We start from the raw sequence: 19,129 nt of genomic DNA on the forward strand, positions 1-19,129 counted from the left end.
TCGTTCGTCTACTCGGCCATAGATGGCGCCAGTAGTCTCATAAAAACTCAAATTCCAATTGGAATGTAAGAAATAATGTATTTTGATTGAAAATTAAAATGAATGTAATCGTGTTTATATGAGATTATAACATAAAATAACATTTTATAAAAAAACATTCTCTTAATACTTTTGCCAAAAAAATTCAACCCCTTGCAAAATTAAGTTTTTTGTAATTACATCGCCCTCTTATAGATGGCACTGAACTCTCCATTCGAAATAAATACAGAAATAGAAAATAGATGTCACTACGAGTGCCAAATAAAAAAACAATAAGCGTCAAAAAAATTTGTTTTGTGTTTTTAATTACGAGGGGTGATCCAAAAGTAATGATAACTGAATACTTTTTGCATCGGATTAAAATAAATAGGTATGCCGTTACTGTCCACAAAGACTCCTTAGTAAATAAAAAAAAATAAAAATAAAAAATATGTATCTGTCAGAGAGTTGCATTTGTTTTTTCACGAGCAGTCGGAACAATATCGCAAAAATGGAGAAAACTGAGGTGAGAGCGGTTATTAAATACTTCTGTTTGAAAAAAATGTGTACTAAAGATATATACGCTGAATTAGTGGGAACACTGGGGAGTCCGCTCCGCCGTATTCTACAGTGGCACGCTGGTCAAAGGAGTTTAACTTGGGAAGAACATCCACTCAAGATGAACACCGCGAAGGCCGTCCATCTGTCGCCCTTACTGGAGAAAACGTAAAAAAAATTAATGATCTCGTTTTAACAGATAGAAGGATGACTATCAGGCATCTAGTTGAGCTCACAGGCATCTCGTATGGCAGCATTCAAAGAATCTTAACTGATGAATTACATATGAAAAAAGTCTCCGCTCGTTGGGTGCCTAGAATGTTAACGGCTGAACAAAAGAAAATACGTTGTGAGATTTCGAAGTCTAATCTTGAAAAATTTCAAACTGATCCCGAAACATTTTTGCGTCGGTTTGTAACCATGGACGAGTCTTGGATCCATCATTTCGATCCTGAGACCAAACAGCAATCCATGACCTGGAAGCGAGCGTCGTCCCCTACACCGAAGAAATTCAAGGTAGCAAGCTCCGCTGGTAAGGTCATGGCTTCAGTGTTTTGGGATGCTGAGGGAGTCATAATGATCGAATACCTGGAAAAGGGAACCACTATTACGGGCTCCTACTACGCTGACCAAATACGCAGATTGAGAGAGGCAATCAAAGAAAAGCGGCGGGGTAAACTTCGAGCTGGCATCCTGTTTCACCAGGACAACGCACCGCCCCACAAGGCCGGTGTTGCGATGGCTGCCATCCGTGATTCAGGGTTCGAATTGCTGGAACACCCCCCATATTCGCCAGACCTAGCCCCCAGCGACTTTTATCTCTTTCCACGGCTGAAGGAAGATCTTAGAGGCAACAAATTTTTGAATGATGGCGAGGTAATGGCCGCTGTGGAGGCATTTTTGGAGGGTCAAGAAAAAGATTTTTTTTTTAAAGGAATTCGTAGTCTGGAGAAACGATGGTCCAAGTGTGTAGACTTGGAAGGAGATTACGTAGAAAAATAAATTATTTTATTAAACATTTTATGTGTCTTTCATACTGATTATCATTACTTTTGGATCACCCCTCGTACATACTTACTTAATAGTCTAAATACATTCTTAATTATTTTAAATGACTAAAAATATTTTACGAAAAATGCCTTTTCTCTGAGTTTCATTTTGAGCTTCTGGAGGAGGCCGCGTCGGACCGGGAAAAGCGGAAATCCTTCCTAAGATCCAATGCCCCTGATGAGGGACAACGGGTCTTAAACATCATCATTAAAAAAAAATGACCGATTGTTTTTGGGTTATCAAAGAGTTACCAAGTTACTAATAAGTGTAAAGACCCCTGAAATTGGTTTTAAGCCTATTTAATTGCATTTTTGCTGCAAGTCGTGCCTTGTAACTAGTTGCAAGATAACAAGGGCCCGGCGGTGGCGCCATGCATGTTCAATCGCGCGCCCTCGCGGATTTGCATAAAACGACGTTGGTATAGTCGCGCACGGAAGTGTTACGTTTTATTTTGTTTTGTGATATTCGATTTTTGTGAATTTGTTTATTATGTTGACCATAGGAGGCAAATAACATAACATAAACATAACAATATGTATACTTTATGTTATGTAGAGAATAAATAAAGGAATTTTATTTTATTTATTTATTTATAGGAGGCAAATAAACAGAGTAATCGCCTTATGGTGAAAATTCCCTAAACACGTTCTTTCGTAAAGTTTAAATAGAGGTAAGTAGACAGTATAGATTTTGACCGGTTATTAACTTAATTTTAAGACCTATACTAACCCTTTTTCTGCAAATAAATCATTGAAATTGAAATTGAAATTGAAATTGACAAATTCGGCTACGAGTCAACTTTATCTATTGTGAAGTGCATCTATAAGACAATTTACATATTTTATTTATTATTCTCAATAAAAAAAAATTTATTCAGAAAAAATTACCTGGCTACATTTATTAAGGTGCCGCCAAACTGTAAAAACAGTTTGTTGGCGGAGACACGCTCTCATATAACTAAGCCTATTTATAAGCTATAACAGGTTTATTACGTAAAATAAAATGTTTAGGCAGGTGTCCGATCCGACAAACATTTCCGTTCAAAATCAATCCTGTAGTGCAGACAACAACACTTCCTTTGCCTTCTTTTTATATGAATACTTTGATAAACTTGTGTCTTTTATATTTAAATGATTACAAATTGTAGGCACTAGGTAACGTCTTGTTCTCCGACCATAATAATTATTTATTCTAGGTACATTTGCTAATAAGTAAAGAAATTCATTAAATTATTACGAGTTTTTATGTTCATTGTCGTTTAAAATACATTTTTTTATATTTTAATTTCAAACGAGTGTCACTTAGTCACGGTGGGTAAAACCACATTAGGGAGAGGTAGAAATCATTTATAAATTTTTGTTATGAGTTTTTCTAAATATGCCTTTGTCTTTAAATACTACTAAGTTAATCGTCCAGTGGCGGTGGCACCCTCATTAGTGCGTTTTCACATTGTCCAATCCGATATCGGATGTAGGACCGATATTCCATACCTTCCGACGTCCGATATCGGATCGGATAATGTAAACTGCAGAGAAATTAAACCCTAAAGATCATCGGTCGACGGCGAGCGGGTCACGTGATGTGTGCTCGCCCGAGCCGGTTCTCCCTCATTGTGCCTCCCCCCGCCCGCACCAACCAATTACTTTTCTAGCAACCGTCGTTTCTGAATACATATTTGCTCGTTTTTAATTTTATAATATTTTGTCGGCTTCCAGCCAAACATCATACAAAAAGACATCACACTTAGCGCCACTGCCAGGATTTGAACTCGGAACACCAAGCGCCCGACCCTTCGTATAACCAGTGCTCTGTTCCCCTAGGCTACCAGTTGAGTTGACAACCTTGTCGAAAATTTGCCTTGCATTACTTCAATGCAATCCGTAATCTATGTGGTCTCAGTGGTCTGTTCTCAAACTCTTCTAATGACTACAGGATAAGGTTGAAATTGGCATAATAATAATGTTAATGTTATTCTTCCGAAATTTTTTATACTACCGCGATTTTACTTCAGAAAAGTATCTCTTGATTTTTCGTGTTTTTATTACTTGCTGGTTAAGGTTGAGATTTAAAATAATTTACTTATTTATTGTCTTATTTACTACACTCTAGTTGAGGGTAATATCATTATTACTTTTCAAGTCATTACATTACTAACTATTGGAAGTATGGAACAAACATTTAAAAAAAAACAAGTTTCCTTTATTAACGAGTATCCCTGTCTTAATGCTCCACCTGCCCCTCTAGCACAACTTGCCTTGTCGCGCGCGAGTCCATACTTGAAGTCGCGCTTTATGTATGGACTCGCGCGCGACAAGGCAAGTTGTGCTAAAGAGTCTGATCTCACATAGGTATTATTTCTAATGTGCGTAAACAAAGTTATCAGACATTGTGATACCTATCAGGGAAAGATTTCTATATTTTTTTTTGTAGTATAGTTATAGTATATGTTGGTTCTTTCTCAGTGAGTTACTGAGACATCCCAGTTTAAATAGCTGTAAAATAATAATGTTTTAAAAAGTATATATTATACGTTTATATAAACAAGGTTTTCTATTTTAGTTTGTTAGTAAATTAACTATAGTTCGTTTCAAACCTCGGGTAGTTCCATGTAACGGGAAAATTTAAGTTACCAATTATTGCATGACACTTCAGGTATTTTTAATGTCTATGATTAAAGTTATTAACTTATATAGGCAATATGAGCATTATACAATACTAGCTTTTGCCCGCGGCTTCGCTCGAGTTAAATTTGAAAATTGAGGAATGCTCCATACTTAATCCATTTTAGGGAAGAGCCCGGGGTTGGAAATACACGAAAAGTAGCCTATGTCACTCTGCAACCCTTCAACTATCCGTTCCATTTTACCGTGAAAGGCGGAAAAACAAACAGAGACAAACACACTTTCCCATTTATACTTAATATTAGTATGGATGGTATATCGTTAATTTAATTTACTTCATAAAAATCATTAAAATTTTCACCACACCAACGCGAACAAAATACTGACTATAAAACATCAATTTAAATCAAATCCAGCAATCTATTCAATATTTATGATTTAAAAATAATTATTTGTAGGTAAGTTCTACCAGCCAGCTCAAGGCATCAAGTTAAAATTTGGAAATTACTTTGCACTCTTGTGGATAACATGCAATTTTGGTATCCGTTATCCAAGAGCGCAAAGTAATTTCATACAAATTTTAACGATGTCTTGCCTTAGAATTTACTTAAAAATGATGATTTTGAATCCTAAATATTGAATAAATTGATGGATTTGTTTTAGTTTGATGTTCTATAGTCTGTATTTTGTTCGTGTTGGTGTGGTGAAAAATTTTGTGTTTCACTCGGTGGCAAAGTTTGTTTAACCTTCGTGCCTTGAAACCCTCGCAACGCTCAAGATTCCACTTTTTGAACCTCTCGCTACGCTCGCGGTTCAATATTGGAATCTTTCGCTTGCTCGGGTATCAATATTGGCACGTGCGGTTAAACAACAACTTTGCCCCCTTGGCAAAGTTGGATTCCAATATTAAAACAAAAAACAAATAACTATTACACATATATATAAACAACCAGAAATAACTAAACGCTGTTGTTTTCATTATTGTATTTATTTTCATTTATTTTTTACTAATACCTGGAGGGCGATTTTTGAATCTCGCATACGGGATTTTGTCACTAAAATACCGGTTGAAAACGGTGACTTGTTTATTATTTTCAGTGACAATTTTCTGAATTCGAACGCGTGAGACTCAAAAATAAGCCCGCTGGTCACGATAATGTTCACTTTTATAATTGCCTAAAACCTTATACAAAGTATTAAAAAATACGACAACGGCAAAATAAGGTATACAGCATTATCTTCAGAGAATAACTGCAATTACACATTTTATTTTACCCTAAAAGTTCTTATCTTAAAAACAAGATATATTAAGTTATTTATTTGCTTCTAAATAACAGCCTAGATTAATAATCTAATACCTCGGGTGTTGACATGTGTAGGTAAATAAATTACAAATATCTTTCTAATATGTATAAAATTTCCACCATTTAACCTTACTGTTTGAGCAGTGGTTTAAAACTTTATTTTGGGTGTTAACTATATTATTAACCGCTATTTTTATAACATATTAAATGGTCTAATTTACAGCCGGATGGCAAATTACCCAACATTTTATTAAGGTTTAGGCTTAAGTTGCATTTCCGATCGGAAAAGGATTGAAGCCTCACCCCAATTAAAAATGTATTTATTGTAGGTAATATGTGAAATAAAGGAGAACTAAGATTGTTAATTTTTCATTATTTCCAGCATAAATAAATTTTAGTGAATGAATCACATTAAACATAAATTTAAAAAAGCACCTTTATAAATCCTTTCACCTGTACGGTAAAACGAGAGTGGATTACAGGACTGGTAGGCAATTACCTACTTAATTACCACTTATTAATAAATTGTGTCAAGTTTGAAATTATTATCACTAACTCCAATATAGTCTTGTTATCAAATAATCAAAGGTAATATTTTTTACTTACGTGTTCAATAGAAAAATAATGTAATTTTTACATATTAATATAGGCATATAAAGTATTATAATGTTATTTATACACTTATTTGACACACACTGTTGCATCGATTAACAGTCTTTGTTATACCTACAGGCTTGACCTGGCCAAATGATTATGTCACTAATATTTGGTATAACCCCCTTCCTTGTCAATTACATCTTGCAAACGGGAACGCATAGATGCGACAAGATTTTGACAAAAATCTGACCCGCGAATGTTTTCCCATATTTGCAAACAATGAGCTTCTAATGCTTCGGGGGTTCGCTCATTGACGTTATCCCAGCGCTGGACCATAACACCCCAGACATTCTCAATTGGATTTAAATCGGGCGACCTAGCAGGCCACGGAATAACTTTTACTTCATTTTTATTTTGCTCCAACCACCTCTTCACAGTATGCGAATTATGAATAGGGCAATTGTCCTGCACTAACGTTATCTGTGTCATTTCGTCTTCAGGATATACGTTTCGAACAGTAGGTAATAACGTTTCCTCTAGCACTTCCACAATGTTTCGCTATTCGCTCGATTGGGAATCCTGACGAGCTCCCCCGGCCCTGCTGCACTCATCCAGCCCCACATGTTCACCGAAATACGGCCCGACTCCATGTTAGGCACGACATTGTTGGTATCGTACCGAGTATTATTTCTGCGCCATAAATGAAGACGGCCATGTTGACTTGATCTGAAAGACTTTTCGTCAGTGAAGATAACATTACTCCAGTCGTAGTCTAAGTGATCCTTCGCAAATTGTAATCTTGCCGTTTTGTGTCTTTCTGTGAGAAGAGGCTTAACAGCAGGCCTGCGATTGTGCAAGCCTTCACTGTGAAGAACTCGACGAACCGTGTCCGCACAAGTGCCAAATAAACGGGCATAGTGGCTTGTCGGTTTGAAACCATTTTCCTCGTATTCTCTCACCATAAGCTGACGTTGTGAGGCGTCTATAAGGTTCGGTCTGCCAGACCTCTGGCGGTGTGACAGCGACCCTTCCATTTGGAAACGTTGTATCCACAAACTAGCAGTTTTCCACTGTAACAATTTATAAACACGTAATTAAACATAAATTATAACCATATTTTGTATAGCATTCCAACTTATTTATTGTCTAAAACCAATTGGTAAGGAAATAATAAAACTACTTACATTCACACCGGTTTCTCTAGCTATCTCTGAAATGTTTCTCCCTTCTTCGTGCAACGCAATTATTTGCGATCTTTTGACTACGTCAATATTATTATGCGAACTCATAGTTAAATAAAAAAGGCACAAAGAAAGCAAAGAACAGGATACCCAGACACAGAAATGAACTGAATGAGTTATACGTGAATTGTAAGGTAGGTAATTAGTAACGACTCGAATAAGACGGAAATGTCTATCTACCCTCAGTACCCTTACACGTTTTTTTTCTTAATACAAAAAATAACGAAATGTATCGAAAAACTTATAGTTATAAAAAATATTATTATCAATCTAATTTGAATTATAATAAAATTAAATTATCATCATGCTGTAACTTAAGTTTTACTTTATTGCATAGAATTGTTCTTATTTGCCCTCTCTCTTCCACTCATAGCAAGTCGTGCATCGTGCTGTTGCGGACAAAGTTCGTATTTGTTGATGTTGACACAACCAGGGACAATTTCGTAGGCTTTTTCAATTGGTCATTTGGTGAGGAGGTTTGATGCATGGATTTCTATGCAGGAGGTTCCCAGTTCGAATCCTAGCCGGCGACTATGGAAATTTGTGTTTTGGAATTATTTTAAATTCTGAATGGTTGGTGATGTAAAATGATGGCAGATGTTAAGAAAAATTAGTAATTACTTTCCAACGAAAAAGTAACAAAAACTACAAAAAGTAAAAATAAATATAAAATTGAACGAACAGTTCGAATCGTAGGTAGGTAGTAGGTAGTGGGCTCTAAAATTAAGATAAATTACTTTTTGCGTCAATTTCGTTTTCAACGCCATCTAGTGAGCTGGAAAAAAACCAACAAGGTTTTTTGGAAGCTACGTTGCGTTCGTTTAACGTGCACGCCAATTTTGTTTAGAGTTCGCCATCCACTTTTGCGGCTGATAGTACATACTTCCCCTGTTGTGCAGATCTTGTAGCGTAAGAACTTTTACTTCTTAATTTGTATTCATCACTACTAAATTCTTATAATGCTATTATTAATTTCACTATATCATGCACTGGTAATAATTTACATATTTTAAATAAATGGAACCCTATCAGAAAAAAATAACTGTTATTTCTAACAAGAATAAACGTGTACTTGAATTTACTGTCTATTAGATATTTGATCTTATAAGAATTTTTGTTGTTATTTCCATGAAAAACCAGATTAAAATATTTATGACATTTTCTAACAAGAAAGTAAATTAGGTATAAGAGCAATCAGTATTTTAAATTAGTACTTTTCAATAAGTGTAAATGTAAGTTTTATTATTATTTTTTCCTGTATTTATTTCTTTTCTTAGATTAGGTTTTTTACAATATGAGTATAAAAGTAAAATAAAATAAAACACTTACAAAACAATATAAAACATATAAACACATTATAAAAAACCTAACCTAGGGTGCCACCAGCAGCGGGGCAGGGCCCAAGCTGCCGGTGGTTAGGGCTGCAGAGAGAGGAACCGTCGGACTATCCGCGCTGTGTCCAAAATCACCGCCTTCTGCATCTGGCCCTTGATCCAACCACCGAGCGAGAGTCTCTTAAGATGTTGGTCGAGACTCTTATTATTATTATTATTTATTTATTCATAATAAACAATTACACTTATGCTGTACAATTAATGCGTCAAACGGGAATAACCAGTTTGTTGGCGCTGCGCTCAGTTCTAACTTTAATCCTTACTGGTTTGAATAGCTACTCTATCTACTGTTTATAAGTGTACAATAAACATACTGTCCGCTTAAGACGCTGACAGCACCCAATGGCCTTGACGCTAGCGTACACTGTCTAATCGTATGGGAGTAAGTGAGAGCGCGATGTCACTAAAAAGGGCGGAAAGGTACGAAAAGTGCGGAAAAATATTAAAATAAAATAGAAAGACGCATTATTTGTGCAAAATGTTTCGATAGTGTTTTAGATATGTATATATTTGTTATTATAATATTAACTAAAGACAATTAAGTGAATAATTGAACGACAAACAACCGTTTAATGACCAACTCGATACCAATCTTTGCAATTTTTTTCTATCGAGCCGATTTTATTAAATCGTGTATCGAGAATAATAACATATAATTTACTTGCCTTACTAAGACTAATAGTTTGTCTTAAAAAACTGCGCAAGTAACATCAATTTTACGCAATTGGGTGTTGTCAGCCCCTTAACAGGTACATTTTTTTTTATGTAGTACCTGTGTCGAAAACATTTTGCTCTTTCTATCCTCAGTTTGCCTGTGGCCTATTTCACAATAGTGATAATAGTCGCCCGACAGTGACAATTCGCCTTTCATTGCCTATTCAACAAGGAAATATTGACGCTGAAAGTAATAATGTTGCTTATCCACCCAAAAATCGGCACAGAATTGTCAGTGTCAATGTCATCATCATCATCCTCCTTGCGTTATCCCGGCATTTGCCACGGCTCATGGGGGCCTGTGGTCCGCTTTGATATCTAATCCCAAGATTTGGCGTAGGCACTAGTTTTTACGAAAGCGACTGCACTGCCATCTGACCTTCCAACCCGAAGGGTAAACTAGACCTTATTGGAATTAGTCCGGTTTCCTCACGATGTTTTTCCTTCACCGAAAAGTAACTGCCAAATATCAAATGACATTTCGTACATAAATTCCAAAAAACTCATTGGTGCGAGCCGGGGTTCGAACCCGCGACCTTCGGAACGAAAGTCGCACGTACTTACCGCTAGGCTACCAGCGCTTATCCAGCGCTTATCAAGTGTCAATGTCACTGTGGTGAAATTGCTGAAAACCTGGAAATAATTGCGAAGTAACAGCAATGAGGCCACCTGTTCCATGTAATGAAACAAACCTAATTTCAATTGTTTTCATTTCGTGACGCAAAAAAAATTAAATACTCACTTAAAAACTTTTTGTCACCGACTGTACCCAAGGATAGGCAGCGATGTAGTGCTTAACAATCATAGCGTAGGTAATCCTATAGACCAAACTATATTCTTATCTTGATCGGAATATTGAATATCAAGTATGTATATTTATCTGCTTTTCACTATACAAAGCGATATTAGAACTCGTGTATTTCTTTGACATTTTAAAATGTCTCATTTACACATATATGTTGATAAATATATTCATACATTACATATTACAGTATGACATAGCTGTCATATTAAGTAACACTTTGTTTAGTTTTATGAAGTTGTATGTATATTGCTACGAAGAGTTGACTAAATGAGACACTGAGATTTACGCCGTGCGGATTGCGTGGGCGACCGTCGCCGTCGCGTCTCATACTTCCATATCGATAAGGTTTGATATCGTATGCGTCGCATCGCCGTCGCGCGACCATCGCGCGACCGTCGCCCACGCAAGTCACGGCGTTACTTAGAATTTTGATTTATTTACGATATCGTATATGTCACTGTCAAAAAGCTTTTTAGAATAAATATCAATGTTGACGTAAGTGCGTTTTCACATTTCCGATCCGATATCGGATGTCGGACCGATATCCCATACATTTACGCCGCCATCTTTGATTTCTGCTTTTGAAATCCTTCTTATATCCGATCGGATCGGATAATGTGAAAATGAAAACACACTAACAGAAGTTCGAACTAGGCAGTGTACCGCTTTGTCTTTTTATGGGTGTCACAGGCGTTTAGTACGTAGTTTTCTAATTACTTACTTACCATAACACTTACCTACTCGTCAGCTGCGTTAGCTGGAGACCCGGGTTCGGTTCCCGGCTTCGCCACTGTGGGCTTGATCGCTTTTTCTTTAGTGTATGGTATCTATTTCAGTTTATAGGTTGGGAATACTTTTTTTGTTCGTATGAAGAATACTGTTGATGCTGAGCTGAGTATATACCCAAGATATCCAGATTTTGTAGGAACAAAGTGCTGGCACCATTTCTGGTGTCCGTAGGTGGGCGTTTTCCGAAATAAATGTCGAATATCGAATTTCACCAAATCTGGACGTGTTTGGGCTCATTCTTCTCAGAATCACGAGCTGATTCGATCCTGACGATAAAAAAATGTGTCCTCAATTTTTTTCCTTTACGTCACGATTTTAGAGAACTTACTACGATCGTGACGTATTGGAAACTCGAAATTATGCAAAATTCGGGACACATTTTTTTATCGTTGGGATCGAATCAGCTAGTAATTCTAAGAAGAATGAGCCCAAACACGTCCATCGGGCCGATTTTTGAGTCTCACGCGTTCGAATTCAGAAAATTGTCACTGAAACTAATAGGCAAGTCACCGTTTTCAATCGGTATTTTAGTGACAGTGAGACTCAAAAATCGGCCCCCAGATCTGGTAAAATTCGAAATTCGAGATTTATTTTGGAAAACGCCCAGGTACCTGTTAAGCCAGTGGCCTATTTTGACCCTTGACACTGAGACATTGACACTTGACACTGAGAATTTTGTGCCTATTTCTGGGTTGATAAGTAACCTTGTTAACTCAGCGTGCAGCGTCAATATTTCTTTGTTGAACAGGCAATGAAAGGCGAAGTCACTGTCGGGCGACAATTGTCACTGTGGTGAAACGGGTCACAGGTTCTTACTCATTACTTTAAAGTTTACTCTCTGCACATTCTTTTTAACTTTAGGTACTTATCAAGTTACTAGCCATAAAATTTTGAAACAATACCTAAACTTGAGCACTGGTAGCCTAGTAATGAAATAAATAACACAAGCGACTTTTAAGACTTATATTAAATTAAAAAAACGTACGGCTAACGGGACGGGACGGTAAGTACGTACGGCTTTCATTCCGGAGGTCGCGGGTTCGAACCCCGGCTTGCACCAATGACTTTTTCGGAATTTATGTGCGAAATGTTACTTGATATTTTGCCAGTCGCTTTTCGGTGAAGGAAAACATAGTGAGGAAACCGGACTACTCGTAATTCCAATAAGGCCTAGTTACCCTTCGGCTTGGAAGGTCAGATGGCAGTCACTTTCGTAAAAACTGGCGCCTACGCTAAATCTTGTGATTAGTTGTCAAAGCGGACCCCAGGCCCCCATGAGCTATGGCAAATGCCGGGACAACGCAAGGAGGTTGATGACCTAAACTTGATTTTAAAATAAGTAGGTACGTGTACAGTCAACCAATTGGAACCCTAGGCCACTGTAGAACTATGTCGTAGTGACGTTAAAAATCAGATGGTAAGAAATCCTTACAGCTTGTCATTTTGAAATGGTTGTAGAGTGGCCTAGGGTTCCAATTGGTTGACTGTACTTCAAATAAGGTAGTACTTAACAGTGTTATAGGCTAGTTTCCTACAGTACTAGTCAAATCAGCTTCTTTTTAACAACTGTCAAAACGATTTGCTAATATGGAATTACTATAAAATACTGAGAAGTGACGTCACGGTCAATTCATTTACTTGAAATCTTTCTCTGTGACTTATTAAATAGAAATTATGTTTAAACAAAACCACTGTCCAAATTTTTCTACTAATTATGTGGTGCTTTATTTCGTGCACTGCATAAAATATTTTATGTTAAGTATAGGAAACTAGCCTATTAAAAGGGACAGTAAATAAAACAACAATTTTAATATACCTACGTATATTTTATTTAAGAATATGTTTTCAAACGATAATGAATCAACCTGCAGGGTTAGCACATGATTGCCGCGAGAGTATGTCGCCGCGAGATAGACTACCCGTCCTTATGTCATTAATACAGTTAGAAGAAGACGTGTGAACTATCTCGCGGCGACATACTCTCGCGGCTATCATGTGCTAGGCCTACTGATAGCATAAAACAACTATTTACAACAACAATTTTTCATTAATAAAACGAAACGAATTACAATAAATCTACACATTATATCTAAAAACAATTTAAAACATGAACCACAGACAATTAACACTTGAATCATTATGCCATTTATATCTGATCGTTAGACCCTTAGGATTATCCGTTACTCTAATAAGCACAATAAAACATGTTCAGGAAACCATGATAGTACAAGTGTTAGACAGTCATAGATAAAAAAAAAGTCACAAACTCTTTCAATTTAAATGAAAAATGTATTTTAAATATATAGAAATAAGGTTGTTTTTTGTTAGGATAGTTTTTAACCCGTTGAATGCGTATCGTATGAACTTCCGGCAGTAATTCTTATAAGGTCTGAATAATTGGATGTAATAGTACCTCATTTTTATCTACCCATCTTGTCTACGCAGTGAACTCGATAACATCTACGAAGACATTTTATACGCGCTGTAATTATTGGGTATTAACATTATTTCAATATAAATTATTATGTTCTTTTTATTACTTAATGATCTGGTATTGCACTTCGGTTACACTAAGGTAATGGAAAACGGTAAAAAATAATAATTACGCATAATTAAGTTACTTCTTTAGGACAATAAACTTGTACTTATGATGATACTTGAGATCTCTTTATCTACAAATATTTTTTTAAATATGAAATAAATTTTTATTGTTAAATAATAAAGTTTAGTTTTTAGTTTAGTTTTAAGTTACTCTTGCATGCCCTTCCAGGGTGTCATGGCCTTACTTGTATCATATTATGTAACATCTTAATTTCATTGCACATAACTACAACGAATAAATAAAATGAAATATTGTACTTTTGGGCTGGTTTTTTGTTGAAACCATGATGAAACATGCATTTTATTTATACGTAAATACGTAACGTAATACGGTACTTACCAAAAATATTGCCATAAGAAAAAACCGGCCAAGAGCGTGTCGGGCCACGCTCAGTGTAGGGTTCCGTAGTTTTCCGTATTTTTCTCAAAAACTACTGAACCTATCAAGTTAAAAAATAATTTTCCTAGAAAGTCTTTATAAAGTTCTACTTTTGTGATTTTTTTCATATTTTTTAAACATATGGTTCAAAAGTTAGAGGGGGGACTACTTTTTTTTCCTTTAGGAGCGATTATTTCCGAAAATATTAATATTTTCAAAAAACGACTTTAGTAAACCCTTATTCATTTTTCAATACCTATCCAACAATATATCACACGTTGGGGTTGGAATGAAAAAAAATATCAGGAGGGGGTACCCTAATAAAACATTTTTTTCTATTTTTTATTTTTGCACTTTGTTGCCGTGATTGATATACATATTGGTACCAAATTTCAGCTTTCTAGTGCTAACGGTTACTGAGATTATCCGCGGACGGACGGACGGACGGACGGACATGGCGAAACTATAAGGGTTCCTAGTTGACTACGGAACCCTAAAAAGGAAGAAAAGTAAGCGATTAGGTATAGTTTGATTTTTAACGAGACAAGACTACTACTTTTTTTTTGTTAAATTATAAGTATAGCAATTCTAAGGCAAAATTTTCATTCACAAAGGCTGTTTTTAACCCCCGACGCAAAAACGACGGGGTGCTATAAGTTTGACGTGTCTGTCTGTAGACGTCTGTCTGTTACAGATGGTGCTTTTTTTACGCACTAGTGCGAGAAGTGGTTCATTATACTTATGACAGGTCGAAACTTCGGAGGGCCATCTGTACTGAAAAACGTCGTACGATACACGTGCGAAAAAGAAATTCGTGACTCGTGACAACACTCCAATCGTATTGTATTTTATCGCTATTCGTTTAACGTGTCTGTCTGTCTGTCTGTGTGTGTGTCTGTGGCATCGTAGCTCCCGAACGGATAGACCGATTTGGATTTAGTTTTTTTTGTCTGAAAGCTGAGTTTGTCGGGAGTGTTCTTAGCCATGTTTCATGAAAATCGGTCTACTATGTCGCGGTCGGGGGTTTTTCAAAATTTTAATTTGGTGGTTATAAGTAGAGTATTTTTTACTGAATTATCCATACAACTACTATTACTAGAACCATCTGAGATATTTAAATAAGTTTTGCAACTTAGTTGAGAGTTTTTGGACTGTCAGCAATTGGCCGATAACTAAGTAAAATTAAGAGGATACGGTAGCGAAAATAATAAAATGGAAAGGAGCCCCCCTTTCAACTTGGGAATTTTAGTTAAATATACAAGTGTTATTAACTAGATTTATCGAAAAAAAATTGTCCATTAAAAACAACTCAGTCAAAAGATATTTCAAAAAAATCTTTAAAATCGAGGTTCCGCTCTCGACTCTTTCCTCCTTCAAAACTTAATCAATCGGAACGAAATTCGAGAATCTAAATAACGCCGTGGCTTACGTGGGCGACGGTCGCGCGATGGTCGCGCGACAGCGATGCGACGCATACGAAATCAAACCTTATCGATATGGAAGTATGAGACGCGACGGCGACGGTCGCGCGACGGTTGCGTCGACCCACGCAAGACACGGCGTAATAATGAAATAATCTATGTCGGACCGTTTAGCTTTTTTGGTTAATTGTTACCAATCTTGAGTATTACACCTTTTTTTGCGCCACAATGAAAAAGGCCGTTTTTGGAAATTTTTGATTGGCTCTAGAATCTTTAAAAAGCAGAATATCAAAAAACTCAAAACGGTCCGACACAGATAAAAATAATAACAATCTGTGTTGAAAAAATCATTGCTCTATCTTCAAAAACCAGGGAGGAAATAGTCGAGAGCGTTTGTATGGAGAATTGACCCCTACCGTATCGTCTTAAGGTACTATCTTCATTCTTCATCGTTAGTGCGTTTTCACATTATCCGATCTGATATCGGATGTAGGATCGATATCCCATACATTACGCCATCTTGGATTTTTTCCATTGAAATCTTTCCGACATCCGATATCGGATCGGACAATGTGAAAACGGACTTACTCGTCAAAATATAGCATCCATATTTTATTTTTAATATTATAAATGTGAAAGTGTGTGTGTCTGTTTGTTTGTCCGTCTTTCACGGCAAAACGGAGCGACGAATTGACGTGATTTTTTAAGTGGAGATAGTTGAAGGGATGGAGAGTGACATAGGCTACTTTTTGTCTCTTTCTAACGCCAGCGAAGCCGCGGGCAAAAGCTAGTTAGTAATAAAACCATAGTAATAATAACGCACTCAGCTTTTATCTATGACAAACCGGAAGTCTAACGACAGATGTGCGTGATTTTTTCTCGACAAAAACTTCTATGCTAATGTCGCATTTGCATAATATTACGCTTCTCAATTGTAAGCAAAAAGTTAACCCTTCCACGGCCTTTTTATTTTTCCATGTCAAAGCCCTGCATAATTAGTTTTTTTTTTGTGCGACACAGATGTATGACGATCAGGAAGTGAAAAAACGGCTTAAGATTGAAAGTGAAGGGTGAGTTAATGTATAGATGTTTCCGAGACTTTTTGTAAGGGCAGTTGTGTGACCAGTTTTATAGGTCTTTTTATATCTATGATAACTCACCTTTATTATAAAAGCGTTGGTGACCTAGCGGTAAGAGCGTGCGACTTTCAATCGGGAGGTCGTAGGTTCGAACCCCAGCTCGTACCAGTTTTTCGGAACTTATGTGCGAAATGTCATTTGATATTTGCCAGTCGCTTTTCGGTGAAGGAAAACATCGTGAGGAAACCGGACTAATCCCAATAAGGCCTAGTTAACCTTCGGGTTGGAAGGTCAGATGGCAGTCGCTTTCGTAAAACTAGTGCCTACGCCAAATCTTGAGATTAGTTGGTAAGCGGACCCCAGGCTCCCATGAGCCATGGCAAATGCCGGGATAACGCAAGGAGGATGAAAACTCACCTTTATTCTTAACTAGCTTTTGCCCGCGGCTTCGCTCGCGTTAGAAAGAGACAAAAAGTAGCCTATGTCACTTCTCCATCCCTTCAACTATCTCTACTCAAAAAATCACGACAATTCGTTGCTCCGTGAAAGGCGGACAAACAAACAGACACACACACACTTTCCCGTTTATAATATTATTATGGATTAACTTATGCATCCCTAGTACAGTCGAGTTCATAAATATGTGTAAGTACATTTTTTTTCACCGTATTACACAGAGTCGAAGTGAAGAAATGTGCACATATTTATGGACCCCACTGTACTTACTTAGGTACCTATAGAATATGTAGTCACTAGGTAATAAAAAGTCATCATTATTTTTTTTTATTTTTTTTTGTTTTGTGGCACTGAAGCTTTAGTAGTTTCATCTGTTCTGCCTACCCCTTTATGGGATACACTGATACAGGCGTGATTGTATGTATGTATGTATTATATTTTTATATTTATTCATCTTGCTTTTATATTTATTTGTTTGGGAACGATAAAACCGACTTTAAAATAAGAAATGAATTTAATGAGACCAATGGCAACTAATTTTGTTGTGAAAAAAAAGTCATAACACATAAATACATCTAAATGTTGAAACCTCGTTTTTTTTAATCAGTTAAATATTTATTACAAATTACTTTTAACTCATATACAAATCAAGCTTACATTACAAACTTAACAAACTTTTTAGTACAGTCAAGTGTAAAAATATGGGTGTACACATCTTACTCAATGATATGTCCCATAGCATTTTAGTCCGGTGTAATAAGAGCGTAGTACCATATTTTATATATATTATTTATGACACGATTTTTTCGATACATATTTTTGCACTTGACTGAACAACAGAAAATCCATCCTTGAAATCAACAAACAAATGACAAAAAATGTGATTTTCTCATAAGTTTTGAGTCAATGATTCTTACTTTAGGAGCGGTGAACTGAAAAAATAACGCATAAAAATGGGTCAGTTACAATTCCCCCAGTCGAGATTTGCCCCGCTGTAGGTACCTTAAACTATTTTTTTATTCTCATAGCTCCACTTATTAGCAAACCAATGTATCAAATTTGACACCGTCTAACCGAAGCCATAAACAAAATTACAACTTTTGTTAACCCCTCACCTGCTAAGATGTCACCCTTAACCCTTTGTCGGCCTTGGGAACTATTTGAATAACAATTGTTATAATTTATTCAAATCCGAGCACAAAAGGAGGTGTAATTTAATAATTTATGCAACTTCAGACCGTTAACTTGTATTTTATTACTTGATTTCTTAACAAGTTATTTCTTTCTTTGGTTCGATTGTTGGACAAATGAATTAAATTGCATGGTGGGTTGATTTGTGTTTTTTGTTGGTCTGTTGGTTTTAGATTTTTTATTTAGGATTTTTTTTATAAAATTAAAAACGAATGACAAATATCAAGATAAACGTTTTTCAAGATGTAACTTTTGAGAGTTGAAAATTACAACAAACCTTACTCGTTTGTTGTTTCATACTCGTAAATAAATAACGCATTTGTAATAAATATGTCAAAATTAAAACTTAGACTAAACTTATAGCTACTCTTCTATTTCTTCATGTTTACCTGTAACAAAAGAATAACTGATATTAATACATTTTAAGTTGATTATTCATCATTATTACAATTACAAATTAACAAAGTCGCTCTGTCATGTTTTAAATCATTTTGTATTAGTGTACCACACAAAACTCTAGCACTATTAAAGTTTACTGCTATGCTATACAAACCATATCACCCAATACTTAATAACTTGGTCATTTATACCCAAAAGGTCAACCCCAAAGTGGAGTGGTGAAGAGCGTTGTCTTCTATGCTTCATCTAATGTAAGTAGTCTGTTGCAGTCGGTTACATCACTATGTAAGAAATCAAACTTGAAAATATTACGAGAGAAAAAAAATAGGGTACCTAATTAAAAATCCTTGAGTGCCCCTTAATATTGTTTCCTGATATCTAAATAATATTTAGAATATTTTTTCTAATTATTTACCTACCTAATCATATTAATTAGTGCGTCAGGTTGAATCGTAATTTAACAAACACAGTAACAGTATCGCAATCCAAAATAAAACACAGATTTTCTCAAC

General features: G+C 36.0%; 2 protein-coding genes across 2 annotated transcripts; one reads left to right on the top strand and one right to left on the bottom strand.

Annotated features, from left to right (window-relative positions):
* Nucleotides 1-783: 783 nt before the first annotated feature.
* On the top strand, nt 784-1,578 carry LOC125231966 (histone-lysine N-methyltransferase SETMAR-like). Its single transcript, XM_048137573.1, has one exon. The coding sequence runs from the start codon at nt 784-786 to the stop codon at nt 1,576-1,578; it is 795 nt and encodes a 264-aa protein (XP_047993530.1).
* A 5,106-nt stretch (nt 1,579-6,684) lies between these two features.
* On the bottom strand, nt 6,685-7,802 carry LOC125231968. The gene is made up of 2 exons (XM_048137574.1): nt 7,333-7,802; nt 6,685-7,218 (listed from the first exon to the last, which is right to left on the bottom strand). Exons 1-2 carry the CDS (start codon nt 7,435-7,437, stop codon nt 6,685-6,687), a joined length of 639 nt encoding a protein of 212 aa, XP_047993531.1. The 5' UTR covers nt 7,438-7,802.
* Nucleotides 7,803-19,129: the final 11,327 nt, after the last annotated feature.

Source organism: Leguminivora glycinivorella, chromosome 12 (genome assembly GCF_023078275.1).
Source record: "Leguminivora glycinivorella isolate SPB_JAAS2020 chromosome 12, LegGlyc_1.1, whole genome shotgun sequence".
Taxonomy (NCBI): Eukaryota; Metazoa; Arthropoda; class Insecta; order Lepidoptera; family Tortricidae; genus Leguminivora; species Leguminivora glycinivorella.